The sequence below is a fragment of the Siniperca chuatsi genome, linkage group LG7 (assembly GCF_020085105.1).
Source record: "Siniperca chuatsi isolate FFG_IHB_CAS linkage group LG7, ASM2008510v1, whole genome shotgun sequence".
Taxonomy (NCBI): domain Eukaryota; kingdom Metazoa; phylum Chordata; class Actinopteri; order Centrarchiformes; family Sinipercidae; genus Siniperca; species Siniperca chuatsi.
The window spans coordinates 6,126,736-6,145,972 of record NC_058048.1 but is presented as its reverse complement, the minus strand read 5'-3'; the positions used below and the strand labels follow the sequence as shown (position 1 = coordinate 6,145,972).

Sequence of the window (19,237 nt, the reverse complement as noted above, 5' to 3'; positions counted from 1 at the left end):
TAAAAGACCAGGTCATGCCAGCAATTAATTGAAAGTGTACCAGTTAAACTCTATTTTCCCTATAATTAGTACCAAGTGACAGTGTCCTTTCTGGGAACCGTCCTATGAATTTAAAGGAACATATCAGTGAAATGATAGAAATGATGGGACCTGTAAAATACTGCTTTGAAGCAAATTCTATTTGAAAAGGTTGTGGTTTCAGAACCTTAGTTTAAAGGGTCAACAACAACAAAACAACTTCTTTCCTCACTTACCCCTAGTGGTATCTAGTTATGCAGATATTGCATTTTTCCCTCGTTTTATTTGACCATGTTTCACACTGTCAACAGTTTTCATCTGGTCTATTTCTTCAGTAGAATGTAGATTATAGATTATTCTGAGTAATTGGGACACTGTTACTAAAGGCGTACAGTATGTTGCAAATTGATGTGAGCACCACAAACAAAATACCATTCACTAGGGACAAATAAAACCACAACAAGGCTAGATACCCCGAGAGGTAAGTGCTATTTATCCAAATATTTCCTTGCATTAACCAAAAGTCTATTTTCGATTAAAGCTGGGATGGAAAGCCAGCTACCTTCGATGTAGAAGCCAAATGCCAGAAAAGTTATATGACCTCTGAAAAAAGCTGTTTATTTTTACCAGTGCCAACTGTATCCAGCAGAGGTTATGACAAAGCACGATGTTATGACAGACACTGACAGACTGTGTCATCACGTTGTGTTTAGAATATATTACCTACAATGTCATGGGGCAAGAGGCTGGAGACAAAATGGACTACAGTGATCTACTGCACAGCACACAAGTCACAGCAAATGGAGGCACTACAAAGCAAAACACAAAACACACACACATATATACACACACACCTATACTCACCTGCATGACACTTGGGAGCAGTGGGGTGCCCCTCACACTAATGACACTCACGACACACACACACACACTCTTTGTTTCTTGCTCTCTGTTTCTTCTTTAATCTCCAGCATATAGAACCGATGTTTATGTAATACTCAGACTTTTTTTTTTCCAGTAGCATTTTGTATGTCAATGTACGTCAAATGTGTTTGTTTAAAGATGCCGATTATTTTCTTTAGGGAGAACAAGATGACTAAAAGGAGGTATTCTGTTCACACCAGCTATCCTTGATGCCTCTTAAGAATCTTTTCATCTGTTGTTTTTGGGGAACTGTGCCTTTAAGTCAAGTAATATGGCAGAAAAGAGGAGGGTTTACCATATTCTTTGGCATCCTCCTCCACCGAGCAAACATCTCTCCACCTACTCCTCACTCCCGCTGCACATGTTCTCTCTTCAAAGCCACAAGCCAAAAAGAGGGTAAGCTCAGCTGTTGATTTTGATCTACAAGGCCCTTCTAGGCTCTCTGACATGTGGCAAAAGATGGTGCAAATAAAAATGCACATACAGTATACTTTATATTGCTATCATCTGTTCAACTGAATCAAGTATTCCTGTCTTAGTAACCGTGGTAACCGTGTGTTCCAGAGACATAATTATTTTCTTGATTTAGTTTCTCTCCAATTTACACATAAATTGATACACAACTAAGCACAATCATTCAAACACTGAGGTGAATGTGTACCACCACACTTTGTCGCATCCTATTACTGACCTCATCCTAAGAACAGACCAGAACTAAAAGGAAACAATGTCTCTTCTTTTTTCCCCCCTCGGTCTGGAAAATTAAACTGATAACAGGTAAGTAGCATGATGGCAGATTTTTGAGTATTAAAGAAGTGTTTAAAAGTGTTAGCATGGAGCACCAAAGCCAAAGATTTACCAGAGATTTGTCTATTATATTTAATGGGTAAGTGGCTAAAATGTATAAACCCATTAAAAAAAAACATTTTGAAACCAAAAAACACGTCGTAAAAAAAAAAAAAAAAAAAAAAAAAAAAAAAAATACATTTTCAAAGTCGAGGCTTGACTGACACTTCTGTTTGGCATGAGAGAAAGACACAGAAAGCGAGAGAGAGGGCAGGAGGTGAATGACAAATGCTGCAGGGATGGAAAGAAAAATACAGTTACACGCCAACACACATACATGCACACATTCCCCAATCAACACCTTCAGGAGCTGTCTAACACACACTTGCTGACAAAAGCTGTGACAATCACATCCACAAACACACACACTCATTGATTCACCTTTCTATCACTCCACAGACAGTTATGTGACAATTCTGAGAAACAGGCTTTGTGCATGTGTATATTTAGATTTATGCGTTTGAGCATGTGTGTGTGTTTGTGCGTCATCTCACCCACGGGCCGTCTGTGTTCTTGGACCCCTTCTGTCATCCAGACACTAGTCAATGTAAATGAGTGTTTGTGTGTGTGTGTGTGTGTGTCTGAGAGCATGCATGTATGCAGACATGATTTCTTTGTACTGCGAAACATGGTGTGTGAGCATGCGTGTGTCTAGCTGCAAGTGTAATCTCGTCTTTTTGGAGATGTAATTTAGTTAGCTTTGTCTGTGCTGTTATTGCTTAATAGCTTTTTCTGCAGCCACACACACACACACACACACACACACACACACACACACACACACCCTGCTGCAGACTGGTTGCTGACTTTATTCTTCATGGCATGCAATAAGCAGCATGCTAGTTCCCAATCACTCTCAGTGCCTTCTGACTCACCCTCTGCACCACTCTCCCCTTTCATCTCTCCCTCCCTGATCCAATCATCCCTCTCTCCCTCTCCTTCTGCTACTAACATTCAACCTCTGACTTTACCGCTCATCTTCTCTTCTCTCTCAGGCCTTATCTGCTGCCCTCCATTCCTCCTTTCCACACTTTCTTTGCACTCTCGCCACACCACCCCCCAATCTTTTCATTCTTGCTTGCTCGCCTGCTCACTCTCTCCTCAGCAAGAGACATAATGCCCACATACCTGCTGAGACAAATTTAGGTTGCCTGGGATACACACCACATCTAGTTCCTTGGCCTGGCATTAAGAAATTGTGTGTGTGCATATTAAAAGAAAAGGTTGATATTGATTCAGCAGAGCTGATTTGTGCTCTGAAATGATTTAATTTGTACTCTTAAATTAATCATTTGTTTGTGTACGGATTATAAGAACATAATGTTAAACAATATTGGTAATAACGGCCCTGCACACCCACACGTGTTTTCAATTACTCTGGCTAATTAGACCTCTAGTCAGGTTGACGTTGGTGGAGCTATGCTGGGAATTACATAATGTCACCAAACTCTATGACCTAATAATGATAACAGAGTCAACTGTCCCGCCCTAACAAGTGCAACAAAACTAACAAGAGAGTGAGGGAGACATCAATGCACAGCACAGTCTGTACATTCCCACACAGCCTAACATGAGTGAAAACACCTGTGTGAGTGGACCAAGACTAGTGTGTGGGGGCTTTAAGGAATGTCTAAGATTGCACAACATTGTTGAACAGGAAAGATCCAAAGATCCATTATTTCTGTCCAAAATCAAAACAAAAAATACCTGGATAGAAAATACAGTTGCAACTTGAGAAATAAACTGAGAATTAAATTTATTTATCGTGCAGAAGACAGAATATATTTTCATCCAGACAGTTAGAAGAGTCTTTGAGGATTCTGGAAATACCCTCAGAGTATCGCTGAATAACATTCTGGGTTTTATAAAGATCACTGGACCCCCCCCCCCCAAAAAAAATGTTGCTCTTCAAGTCAAATAAAATGGTAATGGTAGCAGCCACAGCTAGCCATTATTCCTGAAAAGTCCAATGTAGCATCACAGGGTGATATCCTGACAGTTGCTGGGCTCCTTAGAAATTATATTCCTACATACTTGCATGAAATTTGCAATAACAATGGACCTTTTTCCATGGAAGATATTTTGACATGTCACATTAAAAAAAGGGCTTCACAGAGGCTGATCATTACTGATCATACTGATCATTTACTGTACATTAAATGTGTAATGACTCAACCTATACCATATACATCATCTCAGAGGTGGATGAAACCAATGTATTAATAAGCAATTTTTAATAAAAGAACAGTATCAGACAACCAATTAGAAAATGAGGGCAGGAGTTGGGAAAGTAAACACACACATCTTAGAGGAAAATCACTACCGGTGCAGATTCCCTGCTACAGCTCCCACATAAACCCCAATTATTCAAATCACCCCTCATTTGTTATGCAAGGTGACAGCTATATATGGGTGTAAAGGGTAAAAGAGCCTACCATTACTGCCTCAGTTTTGCACAGTCATGCCAATGAGGCCTATCTCCATTTTGTGTTTATGTGCTCCCACATTAATTTTGTAGCTTCATGCGTAAGGGAGAGATTCAATTAGAAATACCTGGCTGTGTTTTAAAGCACCATCTTAATTAGATTAGAATTAATATAGATAGGCAAATCTGACCATTCAGCTCTTCGGCTTTTTAAATAGCAACTTTGAACGATAGAGGCAGGGGTGAGATACTGTATGTATAGAATAGTATACAATGTATGTACAGTATAGAACAAAGGGATAAGTGAAAGGTCTTTAAAGCCGGATGCCACAAAGTTTGGATCACAGATTTGGATAGCTGGTATTTAGTGTCAATATTTAAAATCTGATTACTTTCATTTCAAAAATATGTATTACTTATTTTAATAACTACTTTGGGATTTTCTTTGGGATTTAGTAGTGGTGTTCACGCCCATATAACAGCTGCACTGGATGAAACGTCACTTTCTGCAACAATGTGTCAGGCCGATTTAGTTCAGTTGTAGCGTAAGTACAATGGCAAAAGTGAAAATGAACAAAGTGGAAGTTTAATACGCAATTAACTAGTTATAATATAGCAGTTAATGTTGACTTTACAAACCCTGTACACTTTGTTTAGCACTTCAGATTTTTTGGTGCTCTGAAGACATTCGTATGTGACAGATTACATTCGATAGGGCTTTAACTGCATTTGTGCATTTGTCTCATGGGTCAGTTGTTCTTTGGTTTGAATAGCGAGCCTTGACAAATGGAAAGAAATACTGCCTTGACAATTACCAAAACACATTGACCAACTGTCAGATTGAGTGACTTTTGCTGTATCTTCTGGGAAGTTAGGTTAGCTGCTCTTTATAATCGGGGTTAGCACATCACAGTGGAATAATTTCACTTGTCAGTTATCTGACATAAAATAACAGGCAGTAACCTCAATCATATTTTAGATGAACAACTGACTCATGCTGCAGTAGACTTTTGTCCAAAGCCAAGATTGGCTAAGTGATAAATTGGTCCTATTTGATCAGAAAGTGGCACAGCTAAATTCTTTGGTGCCTCCTCCAAAAATAGGTAGTGCTGGAAGCTTGCGGATGCAGTGACTACTCGCAGGGATAGTTGGCAAGCTATTGTGGCTGGTGTGCTACTGTAACTAGAAACATGCAAGCTAGTCTATAACATCCTAGCGCTAAATTGCCACAATAGTTCGCCAAGCTAGCATGCTTGGAAACTAACTGGACAAAATGTTAACAGTTTATACAAGAGATGCATTTCTACCATAGATTCCTGTCTGCAAACTATGCATCTTTATATGTAAGTGAATGATGGGATCCAACTAATATGATAGCATCCTCTGTTTTGGACTCTCTGGCTCTCAATTCCCTCCAATTCAGCTGGTGGTTCAGATGGTTTGCAATTGGTCAATTAAACAAATTAGCATATCAAAGTTGACTCAAGTTGATATATACACGAAAGCTCAGCGTGGATTTACCTTGCCCTGAGTGAATCAACTGAGTTTGGAAATTATTCTGACTATGCAGCTGCAGCTGCAGATAAAGAGAAAAGAAAAGACAGCATAGGAGAGAAGAAGTGCAAGAAGAAAAGGGCAAAAACTAACAAGACAAATTGGCCCCTAAAGACAGAAAAGAAACGTTGTTTGAGTAATAAAACCAACAATGCATCTGTAAATGTTTCCTCTGATACTTAATATGGCAATCTCCATTCCCTCAGCACACTATAACTGTAGCATCTCCTTCTTGCTCTCCCCTCCCCTCCATTCATTAATGTATCTATCCCTCCTCTGCTCCTTCCTTCATGTTGATGTGTTCTCTATGCTAATGAGATGTAAAAGGAGGTGATTTTTATGTAAATGTGTTGTAACGGCGTCGGTCCCGGGCGAGCAGGCAAAGCGCCTCGTCTCACACTCAATCACTCCGTTTGCTCGTCGAGTAACGATGGCTGTGACACCCGTCTTATGGCTGCAGTACGATGTCTGCTTAATGAGGTGTAATGGTGTATATGCATACGCACACATCCACACAGACACAAACACAAACAGACCAGCACAATTACCAAAGTTATTATGCAAAAACAGCCTCGGCATCTCTCTATAATCGCTTCCAGAGAGTGTGTGATGTATGTTTAACGTTTCTTAAGGGAGTAACACTAAAACCCACACACTCAACTGGGATATTTTTCTGCCTTTAAAAGCAGTGCAGGGTAGAAAGAAGAGAAAAGTCATCAAATATCATCAAGTGGACTTGTTATAAATGTTGCATAGCTCCGATTTTTCCAAGACCCAAATGAGGTTTCTGTTTGGGGTCAGTCATTTTGGCGAGCAGGGTATGTTAATCTGCTCAACATCTAAGGCTAAAGTCTGAGTCTGAGGTCAGTTGATGTTCCTTATTTCAATTTTTTTGTCCCCATGTTTGGTGCTTCACTGTTGTGTGCTGTTACATCTTTTACTTTTCTGTTCATGTAGTTGACTTTAAGTGGGTAGTTTCTGTTTCTGGTGACTATTGCAGCTGATACTACCGCAACACTTTTTCTGCATCAGGTTTACTTATTGTGCAAAGTTTTGCATGGCAATTTGAAATTATAATCCTGCAGAAAGTAAGTGGACACTTGTCACAAATATCTTCCTTGTAACACAAAGTTGAAGTTGTTGTTGTGCACAAAGGCTTTTAATATCCTATGATATATAAAACATTAAAAAAAACATGCTGCTGTTTTGGCTGTGTGCAACCTTGTCCTCGTGGTGCACTGGTCTAGGTGTCTGAGTGACCTCCTGCTCATATTATGTCATCAGATGCTTGATATCTGTACAGCATAATACAGTTAAGCAATTAATGTCCTATGATGTGGCCTTTGCAGTCACCACACCCTAAAACAACTGAATACCTAAGGTAGTTTTTGGAGCGACATTATGCGGCGTGTCCCCTAAGGGTTAAGATTAGAGTTTAGAGTTGGCCACTCTGCTAACATGCAGACACGGTGTTAGACAGCGCTCTGCACATCATCAAAACTGTTCATCCTTACAGTACAGTTCAGAAACTAAGAAAAGAAGAACGGAAGCTGTTCTTGAGGCTCGTGGTGCAGAAACACCTTACTAAGGCATTTATGTTGGTTTTTCCTTTCATTTGTCTTTCATCTGTATGTAAACTATCTACAGTAATGGACAACTTGAATGCTGTGTATGTTGCTCTTTGCCAACAAAAAGGGAGAGAAGAGACACAAGATTTCATAAGACATTTGTTACAGTCCAAAATGGAACCGAACCTTAAAGGACCAGTGTGTAACATTTAGGCAAAGCTATTGGCAGAAATGGTATATGATATTTATAAGTATGTTTTCATTACTGTATAATCACCTGAAAATAAGAATCGTTGTGTTTTCATTACCTTAGAATAAGTTGTTCGCAGTCCTATTTAAATAAAATTGTCAAACGTTACTCTAGCAAGAAATACTGGCATCAGCATGCGAGTGAAGGCTAGGAGCCTAATAACAACAGAATATAACAGACCTTTCTGTCCCTGGTCAACTGTCTAGAGCAGTCTCACTACTGAGCCTTCTGGTCCGAGCGACTGTGTTTAGCATTTACAGAGCCAGGGCTGTGTACAAACACCAGATGTTTTCCAGCACACACACACTAAACGGACAGCTAGCAGATGGTGAGGAGACTGGATTGGATCAGAATCGCATACCCCACCTTTACTTAGAGTAACGTGTTACCTGCACATCCATGTACAAACTCTAGAATCCTTCCAGCAGTGCCTCCCTTTTCTAAATCTGTCAATTTAGGTTTTTGTTTTCAATTGCCATTTCATAATATATGTTTATTATTTCAGTATCGCACTGATGAAACTTCTTGGATCAGTGGTGAAACGCAACAACTCTACTTGCCCACGACTTACTTCCACTACACACGATGATCCCATGACCTGGACGGCTGAGCATTCTCAATCCTTTCATCCAAAATTAAAACGAATAGAGAAATTGAAATCTGAGCAGAGGTCGAATTAGCCAGAATAACTAAAAGCGCCTGTGTGGGGTCGCAGGGACAACTCAAAAACAACAGAAAACAATAAGCTAGAGTCTGAGCACTAAACTTTTTCCAACAACTTTTAACTCTTCCACCAACAAGCTTTTCATCTTCAACCGAAGACACACACACACACACAGATCTGTGTAACATCTTAGGGCGACTCTCTCTCCATGAGGTCACTCCTCTCTTCTGTCTCATCAGAGCTTTGGAACCAACAGAGCCAGCCAACCACACGCTGACACCTGGTTTCTAGGAGTGTGAGCCCAAGCTTTGCTATCATGGCAACCCCCTCTCCTGGAACCAATTATTTGAAATTAATTGATTATGAGACAGGAAGTGAAGTGATCAGTAGTGCAGCAACTGAGTGCAGTGGCCATTGTGGCTCTTGACTAAAAAGGGCTTTTGTGGACGGTTGTTTTTACATAAACACAAAACCAACAAACATTTTTGATAAAGATCCCATGAAATTGTTTTTTTTTAATGAATTGTGACCAAAATATGTATTAGGTGGGAAATTTTACAGTTGAAAACTAAACTTCTCAGTGCTGTCTAGTGGACAAACTATGTAAATGTTATGCTGTTTTTAAATCAACTCAAAGATCTATAGGATCTCTTTATATTAATTATTTTCACTTATTTTCCGACACATATGCCAAGCCAATATCGGCCCACAATATCAGCCAGTTAGATAGTTCTTATATAACATAAATGTCTATGAGCTAAGACGTGTGTTTACTTGGCATTAAAAATGGTTCTGAGTGGGACTAAATGTTTGAACTAATACTTCTTCTGTTTTATGATTCTCAATTGAACAACATTGGCGATGATGACAGTGAACAAAATTAGCTCTGCATCAACACTGAGGCTGGGATGATGTGACTGAGAAAGCAGCGGCATGATTTCTCCAGTGGCAACACACACTATGGGCACACAGACACATATGCAGAGTCAAGAAAGGCAGATGGTGGCACTGATGATGACAATAGCAGTCCATCAACATAAGTATGGGTGAGTAAGTTTGTGTGCATGTGGTTTAAATGTGCTGGGGAAATGCGTTTCTTTCTCTGTGTGTGCGTGTGTTTAGCTCGATTACACAGGGGAGAGGCAAGTCGTTTCATTTCCTGGATGAAAGCCTGGTGAACCAAAAGCCAAGGATTCTCTGTCGATCGATCGATCCTCTCTCTCAATCCCCAGACCTTTGCCATCAACTCCCACTCCATATCTTTTATTTATTTCCCTCTCTCCTCTCTTTTGTTTTTTCTCCCTCTGCCCCCCTCCTACGTTAAAAGGGACAGTTCACCCCAATATCAAAAATACATATTTTTACTCTTACCTGTAGTGCTAAGACAATCCACAGATTTGTTGTGAGCAGTTTAATGTAGGAATTATTTTCTTTCTACTGATAGCTCCTACATGAAACTGCTCACGACAAGGTCGGTGGATTATCTTGAGTAACTGGGTCCTGATATCTCCAAAACCCGCCAACTCACACCAAAACAATCTAGATGGATAAATAGCACTACAGGTAAGAGGGAAAATGTGTATTTTTGATTTTGCGGTGAACTATCCCTTTAAGTTTTCCACCTCCTTCTCCTTTAAATCATCCTTCCATTTCCGCTTTGCATCCGTTAATTTCTCTTACTTGCTCTCTCTCTTTATTTCATCCACCCACAACCCCTCCACCCATCTCTGTTGTTGCAGAGTCAGCACTTCCATTCTGCAATCCTCTGCAGACACACAAGTGCACTGATTTACACTTTTATACCCTGGCATAGCCCATTTCAGAGCATTTCCATTGCACATACATTTGCTATTCTTTAAACTGACAGCCACACACACTTACATACAGTATATGTACAGTACACATAAGGTTACTTGCAGTGTGTGTATGCATTCATATATATGGAAGTGGAGAAATGAAAAACACACCATCAATCTTGGGAGAAACAAAAAGTATTAAAAGTTGCAGGCGAATGCACAACACAGAAACACACAGAAACACACAGAAACACACACACACACACACACACACACACACAGCACACAGTTGATGAAAAAACCTATACATATGTGTGTGGCCATGGCACATTTGTCTGTTCAGCAGAGAGAAGGGAGACATTGATCACCATGCTTGTCTGCAGCTTGCATTGCCTAATCAGAACCATTCATCTCCCCTATCACACACACACACACATCCACACACACAAAACACACCACTAAACTACGATAGAGAGAGTGATATGCAACATTTTCTGATCGACAGGTGATGGATGGTGACCTTTGACCTTTGATTAAATATGAATTAAACCGCGCCCCCTTGACCTCTAGACCGTCCCTCCCTCCGAAAGTGGGTGGCGCTATGCGTGGACCAATGAGCGTGAAGCAGGCGTGGTGAGCAGGTGCGAATGGGAGTGAAGAAGGCGTGGGAATGAAAAAAAACCCTGTAAATGAAATAATGATTAAATAATTCAATCATTTAAGTGAAATCAATAGTATCAAAAGTATAAAAAACAATTTACAAACTTGCCATCTGAAAAATCTAATCTTTCAGGAGAAAAAGACACGTCCTTCTCTGTCTGTCTGGTGCAGAGTGAGGTGTGAATGAATTGGAAGAATGTGGGAGGGTAGGCGTGAACCAATGGGAGGGTTAGCCAATGGGAAAATAGGTTAGGAGGAGCTTGCGTGAGGCAATGATTTTGTGAAAATGTGAACTAAAAAATAAATGATTCAAGTTTTGAAGCTGAATAAATGTCCGGATATGCGTTGACGAATGTCAACGTGCGGCATCTCTTGCAGCTCCTGTGCAGCCTGAGATCTGTGGCTAGCATTAGCAGGCTAATTAAATTACCAATATCTTTAAAACTATATTTCATGCGTTTAAACCTTTAGGCAAAAACATAGGGAGTTTTTTCATTCTTTACAGTGACTCTAAACGGAGGGCTGAACCTTCAAGCAGAGGAGTCTGGTAAGTACAGGTCTAATATGTGTATTTTTAATACAGAAATATTTAAAGACTTTTGTTTCCTATCGTGATTATAAATGATATCTTTCAGAGTCATCAACTGACACCTCAACATATTAGACCTCATCTGATACTGACTCCTCATCTGTGCTTTCTGAGTATGTGGTATTACCCGGTGAGTTGCTACATTTTTTTTTTTTACCAGTTTTTTTTTTAACCTAAAACTTACACAGAATTTTTAAATCAAAAACCTTTTCTCACGCTAGACCTGTGGGGCTGTTTGGACCAATATGTCCAAGAAGGGCTATCGCCATCATCACAGCCACAAGATGACACAATTGGCTGTGGAGAGGTCTAGTGCTCAACCAGCAGACAGAGATCCAGGATTCTCACCGGGTCACAACCACAGGAGAACCAGTTCCAGTTTTGAGAATCCACACCTGAGACCCTGTAGGGCTTCCAGCGAAGGATTTCCATCGGCACGCTGTAAGTCTATTTGCTTTTAAATTGTTTTACAGTGCATTGTGAGACGATTCAATCAGGCCATATAAATGTAATAATTACCCAGCAGGAAACACATGTATCTTCCTTTTCTCTACTTTTCTCTCATTTTACATCATAAGCAAACACGGAAGGTTTTGTACGTGTGAAATTAAAGAGGTTGTGTTTTAAAATGTAATTTCTACAAAGCTGACTCTTAGGTTGTTATAAGCTATTATTGCTTTTGGTTTGAGTTATATCTCTTCAGTGTTTTCTCATAAGTATTATCTTGGTGTTATATATATATATATATATATATATATGTTATTCTCATCAGTCTCTCTTAAAGTAAAACAGCTGTTTCTGGTCCTTACCCCTTGTCTTCACAACAAGTTGTGAGACACACACTCACACACGTTTATGAGGTCTGTCTGTCTGTTTACATACCAACCTTATGGGGACTGTTGTGGTTATGAGATCTGTCCGTTTATGAAGTTAATGTTTCTTTTTGTTTCTCTCTCTTTTTTGTCTCCAGCAAACAGACCCAGGTCCAGACTGTCTAGGTGCCCTCAGTGTTGCAGAACTACACGGCAGCAGTTGGTTCTGATGTCTGTCAGAAATTAGATGTACGCCGTGACAATTTGTAAATGAATCATCACTAGACAAAACAATCAGAATAAATAATGTCCAACTTGAACAAAGCCCCGCTTTATCAGACCCTCAGACACACACAAACCATATCGATCTCAGCATACCCAGTCCTCCTGTGCAGCAAGGAGGTGCTCAAATTTCACCACAACCAAGTGTTGTGCGGCAAAGTCGATTTGCAAATTATCAAATCAGACAGTTGTTAAACTTTCCAGCCCCGCTTAACACAGATGGAATAGTGGACTACGGTGAATATTACAATATAACTTTGCAACAAGCGGGTGCGTTGCTACAGCAAGCATTGGCATACGCGTCCACTATTCCATCTGCGTTAAGCTGGGGTGGAAAGGTGGACATTATTTATTCTGATTATTTTGTCTAGTGATGATTCATTCACTAACTGTTCAAAGTTAGTGAGAGCTTGATTTAAAGCAAGGAGAGGATCTACCGGCTGTTCAGAGCTGTTAGATGTAGTGGCTGTGTCATTTTCATTCAAATAATTTTCAGTTAAATCATTTTGAAAACCTGACTCATTCTGAAGATTTTGTGCTACTGAGTCTGCTAAACTCTCTAACAATTCAATAGCTACTAGTGTGTGTTGATCCATGACCTAATAATAAGCAAATGCTATTAAAAACCTTAAAACAACATCACTGGAATTTATCCACATGATAAAAATCACTGTCTGAAACAATTTACAAATCGCATTTACAAATTGTCACGGTGTACACCTAATTTCTGACAGATGAGCCAAAAGGCTCTAGACATCAGAACCAACTGCTGGCGTGTAGTTCTGCAACACTGAGGGCATATTGTGAAACTTTAAAGTATAATCTTTTTCAACATAAGAGTGAGTAAAGGTCCTCAGATTCCAGAATTTACCCTTATTTTGTGCAAATATATGGTTTTATTTACCCTGTGTGAGGAGTTTCACCCTCCAATTTCAAACTGCCTTCACAGATGATTGAGCAGCAAGGGTGATGGTATTACAGGGGAAATCTGATACCCTCATTCCTCAGTCTGCCTTCACACAGTCTGCACAGGAGCTGCAAGAGATGCTGCTCATGCAGGCTAATGCTAGCCACAGATCTCAGGCTGCACAGGAGCTGTAAGAGATGCCGCACGTTGACATTCGTCAACGCATATCCGGACATTTATTCAGCTTCGAAACTTGAATGATTTATTTTTTAGTTCACATTTTCACAAAATCATTGCCTCACGCAAGCTCCTCCTAACCTATTTTCCCATTGGCTAACCCTTCCATTGGTTCACGCAAACTCTGCCTACCCTCCCACATTCTTCCAATTCATTCACACCTCACTCTGCACCAGACAGACAGAGAAGGACGTGTCTTTTTCTCCTGAAAGATTAGATTTTTCAGATGGCAAGTTTGTAAATTGTTTTTTATACTTTTGATACTATTGATTTCACTTAAATGATTGAATTATTTAATCATTATTTCATTTACAGGGTTTTTTTTCCATTCCCACGCCTTCTTCACTCCCATTCGCACCTGCTCACCACGCCTGCTTCACGCTCATTGGCTCCTGCTAACCACGCCTGCTTCACGCTCATTGGTCCACGCATAGCGCCACCCATTTCCGGAGGGAGGGACGGTCAAGAGGTCAAGGGGGTGCGGTTTAATTCATGTTTAATCAAAGGTCAAAGGTCACCATCCATCACCTGTCGATTAAAAAGTGACAGAAAGTGTTGCATATCACTCTCTTACGATGTTCAGAGCTCTTTATTATTTTCCATTAGTGCTCAAGGCTAGCTGTAATAAGGCCAGGCTGGAAGAGTTAAGCTTTTTTGGCACGCAGACACACAGTGGAATGGGAATAATATGTGCACGGAGATATTTTTCATGTTGGCTGTTGATTAATATGAAGCCACAAGGTGAGTGTGTGTGTTTGTGGGCGCCAATTTACACACTGCAATACTTTAGCTTGTGGTTTTAATTTTTTTCTCCCATTTTTTGCCCTAAGACACACACACACGGAATCTGCAGAGACCAACCGTGTGACTTTGTAACTGATGACAGCATTAATATGTCGCAAAGCAAAGGAGACATTTCTCAAGCGCATGATAAAGTTGAAGCAACACTTATTGACCACTTATTAAAGATTAATGATGGAATAGTAATGCAGCATTATTAGCTGTAGCAGAATTGAGTGTGAGGGGTAGTTGGTAGTTGAAAGGGCACACTGGGAATAATACAGATGGTTTTTTTTTGTTTGCTTGTTTACCAGAGATAAAGTCCTGGGCTGGAGCTTCCAGAACATACGGGTACCCTAACCCTGGAGGACAAATAGACCACATAACATAGTTAAACACAAGCAGCGTCCCCCCTGTGATCCCCGCACAATCCATCCTTCATTTTAAACAAGTTTCCTTACCTTCAACATAAAAAAAAAAAGAATCCCTCTTTATCCATTTTTCTACATAACATTATTAGTTTGTGATTGATGTCAGCCCCGTGCAAACTCAGCAGCACGATGGTGATGAGACGAAGAGGCGGAGCAGAGGGGAGAGTAGGAGATCGGGACAGAGGAAATGAGAGTAGGAAATATAAAAGGAGAAGAGGAAATAAAAGACAGACAGTTTAATAATAACTGTAGGTAAGGAATGATTTAGCGCAGTTGACTTTATGGCATGATCATGTAGAGTAGAATATACATTAATATTAATGGATGAAAGCTGCCACTAGGTAATATTTATTTTTGAAACTGACCGTCTGCTAAAAACCACACCCAACAGTGATTGTCCAATCACAGCTTAGCAACCATAACTAGGCACAGAAGGCCTGTCAAGCTTTGGGTTTTTACACATGCTGAAACAGAGTGCATGTGGCTCTAATAAGGGCAATATTCAATATCTAAAGAGCTTATGCAAAACCAAACACACAAGAGCAAAAGTGTAACAAATGGATTCATAAGTGGGTTTATCTGCTCTAACATGATGCAAAAAAAAAAAAGTTAGCAGCTCTGTCCTGCTCTTTATTTTGTTTGGGGAAGTTTACACTCCAGCAACTCCCGCCAAACTCGCATTAGATAGTGTTACATTTAGCAAACACCAGTTTGTTGTCATACTCAATCTTTTTCTCTTGTAAAAGTGAAACATACTGTTTGAAAGTACAAACAGTAAAGCATAAATCAAACCACTGTGTTGCTTGTCCAAGTATGTTCTTCTATAGTAAGCACCAAAACATCCAAGGGTTATGTTAGCACAAGTAACATTTTAATAACATTTTTGTTCATAGTACTATATTATAATACAATTAACTAGCTCTGCACTGCAATACACGAACAACGCTGCTGCTTTTTTCCACATCTTCTACATGGATAATCAGCTGTTGTGGATGCTGACTTTTTGCCTGGGACATTCAGCTTTAGCCTCTTAGCACGATATCATGTATGTAGCCATCAAGTGCAAATTTACAGTAAAACCCTCATACAGTCAGCTGTAGACAAAGTTTTCAACCAGCTCATGGAGCTAACGTTAGCTTCTTTAGCTAGCTAGCGAATGTTGATAAAATTTGCCAGTGGCAGTTGTCATGTCGACCAGCAAAATCGACAGTTGCCGGCTAGAACCGAGACTGCTTTTGTTTACATCTTTGTGAAATCGGTGACTTGTTGTTTAAAAAAAAAAAAAAAAACTGCAAACTTTGTGTGGTAAGTGTGGAAGATTTACAGCCGTTATCATTGTATACTGTATATGTGACATGATAGGCGTAGCAACAGTGACTAAAGAGGATGGGGCTTAGCCAAGTCTGGTCAATTATCCATTTTTATGCCAAAATATTTTAGGTATTAAGCACTTTCTTCAGGGTTCAAAATTTTTATTAAAATAATTTTTATATGATCACAGAACAGTAAACATCTCCCCTGAAACATTCTAACCATAAAAACAGGTCATGATGATATGGAATCTAATCAAAATTCAAATGAGAGTAATTTCAGGCTACGGTCTTTCAATAGTCTGCCTGTGTACATTAAATATCAGTCAAATAGTAACATCCATCATATCAGGTGTCAAACACAAGTAGTCATCCACTTGAGTTTGACACCTGATATGATGGATGTTGACTATTCAATTTTTAAAATAAGTCCACTAAGGACAAACTGAGTTACTGTATTTGATATGCAAATATATCACAGGGAAAATTTGTTTTAAATGTTGGTCCCATTGGTTTCTCCCATATACATTTCTTATGAAGATGATTTGTATGTTGTCTTTTTATGTAAAAGATAGAGATAAGTTTTCTGCTCTCATCCAAGTCTGGATACACACCTGCAAAGTATGGAAAAATACTGTATGTGTGTGGGGTGAGTGTGGCTCTGGGCTCACTGATGATTAGAGAGTAATAACTCAGAATATGGGGCTCAGATGGATGGATGGAGAGAGAGCGAGAGAGAGAGAGGTGATGGATTGCAAACAGAGAGGGAATTGAAGAGATTGGAGTGGAGGAGGAAGCAGAGGAAAAAGGAAAGAAGGATAGGAGGAGATTGGGGGAGAGCTGGAAAAAAGGTAGAAAAGAGGAGATGAGGGGTAGAGGAAAAGGAGAAGAAAGTGGCTGAAAAGATTGAAACAAAGAGGAGGAAGAGATTAAATATATGATCAGTGGATAAAAAAAGGAGGAAATTATGAGAGGAAAAGGAAAGTAAAGGAGGACATATTAGAATATAAGAGGAAGGAATGAATGAAGGGAGGATGGAAGAAGGAAAAAACCACAGCAAATACTTGAAACCAGAGAGTAGAAAATATCAAGCAAGATCGAAACACAGAAATAAAAAAGCTGTAAAGTAACCAAGAAAGGAGGACGCTGACTTCACCGCGAGACTTTTGGTGTTTAATAACCATCGATTTTAAAGTGAGAGGAGCCGGCTAGAAAAGCCACATGTCGATACCACAATCCAAACACATAAAAATTAATGATGGCATTAATAAAACTGTGGCCTGCATGGTTACAGCTACAGTAAAGACTGTCAACAACTCACACAGAGCTTAGTGATTTATATATCTGCACTCAGAAACTGTAGTACCTCTGGACAAATCCACCTCAAACTGTAGTTAATTAAGAAATAAACCCGCTTTTACTGTATCTACCCACTGACTCAGTGTTAAGTCTCAAGTGACAGTGACCATAGCAAATCAACCATTAAAAATGAGAATCTGTTTCAGAGGGCTGAATCAATGTTGTTTTCTCTTTAAAATTGCATATTTTAATAGATGTGCATTATTCAAATACTACTTACTATGGTATTAATATAGTAGACTTTTACAGCAACTGTATTTCTCTCCCGTCTTTACCTCTTCCTTTATCAACGACGTGGCCGAACCCTGAATTCCCGATGCTCTGCCCCATTCTTCACCCTGAAGAATGGGGCATTTTTCAAAAAACTTCCAGTAGGCGAAGAGAAACTCAACCTGGGTACAGCATTACTCTTTAAAACTGCTCCCAGCACATTTAGAAACTTGATGACTTTGGCAACCCTGTGAGTCCCTCAGTGACAGTATCACTGCTGGAAAAGTCAGATCGCCACTTCTTTCCCCACAGACGAGAGAAGACAAGTGTTTCCAGAAGTCAAGTGAAAATAATTTACCCAGAATAGGTTTTATTCAGTCAAGCTACACTCATACCAAGAGATACTCAACATCTTCAATTCAGTAGAACCCAAATATATTCCATTTCCAATGACATGAAACAGGGAAAAAAAAGCAGCAAATCTTCACATAGGAGAGGCAGAAATCAGCGAATATTTGGCATTTTTGCCTGATAAATGGCTTAAACAATTCATTAATAATCAAATAGAGTTGCCAATACTTTTGCTGTTAATTGACTAACTTGATTAATCGACTAATTGTTTAAGCCGCAATTTAAAGAGAGTTTTCTCTGTTTTGGTAAAGATCCTTCTTTAAGACAAAAATGACAGTAATCCTGCTAATCTCCCGCAAAATCTCACCTGAGGACAAATGGACTAAAGGCAGACACAAAGTTTGTCATTTAAATAATAGTTAATAAGAGTATGACTAACAGACATGCAATGACAACTTTTGGTACTTTACAGTTTCAGTGGTCAAGTATTGAGGTTTGATATCCAGCCCTAGTCATTACACAATGCTTCTAACATAAATATGAGAATAGGAAAAAAATTGAATTGAGGTACACTTACATATTATATAATATAATAATGTAAGTGTACATGTAAGTGTAAGTGTTTTTAGGGCCTTTAAAAGGCCCTAAAAACTTGGTTTCAAATCTTTAAATATTTTTACATGAGATTAAACATTCATTACTAAATAAGCAATAATCAGTAAAAGTAAAAAGTTTCAGTTCAGGAAAATAAAAACTGTTATTATTCAGTTTAACAAAAACTGCTGATCAGCTTCATTAGCACTGTATGGGTGTGGTGTGATTAGATTTGATTGCAACATTAGCAAACAACCCTACACAACTGTCATCAGATCCTGATTTAAATGTTGTTAAATCCTGATTGGTGCACGGAAGTACGTTACCTCACCATTTTCCCACTGAACCCCACCCACTTCAAACAAGTGACATGAGATCAGACAAAAACACTAAATATAGAAATCTCTCATGTAAAAAAACAAACTGTTCAAACTCTAAACAGAAAAGTGTGTGCTCCTGTTCACTGTAAATCATTTTAAACTGGTCACACCAAACTTAAACTCCCCTGCTGCCTTAAAAATGTGAGTGAACTGAACTTAGGTTGAATAATTAGTTCAAAGTCGTCTTATGAGTTGTGAAAATGTAAAACCATCTGAGTTAAATGAACTGAACTTAAGAAAACAAGATCAATTACAGTTTAAGTTAAAAATTAAGTTTAAGTGTAGAGGGT

The 19,237-nt window shown here is 39.2% G+C and overlaps 1 protein-coding gene across 5 annotated transcripts in view; it reads right to left on the bottom strand.

Moving 5' to 3' along the window:
• clcn2c (chloride channel 2c) overlaps positions 1-19,237 on the bottom strand; it is a 195,072-nt gene that overhangs the window by 85,413 nt on the left and 90,422 nt on the right. Inside the window, exon 1 of one of the 5 annotated variants that reach the window (XM_044202136.1) lies at positions 14,624-14,762. The exons of the other annotated variants lie outside the window; for them this stretch is intronic. Within the exon in view, the coding sequence (XP_044058071.1) occupies positions 14,624-14,747 (124 nt within the window). The 5' untranslated portion in view covers positions 14,748-14,762. Of the gene's footprint in view, positions 1-14,623; positions 14,763-19,237 lie in introns of those variants that run through there. 5 annotated transcript variants of the gene reach the window in all.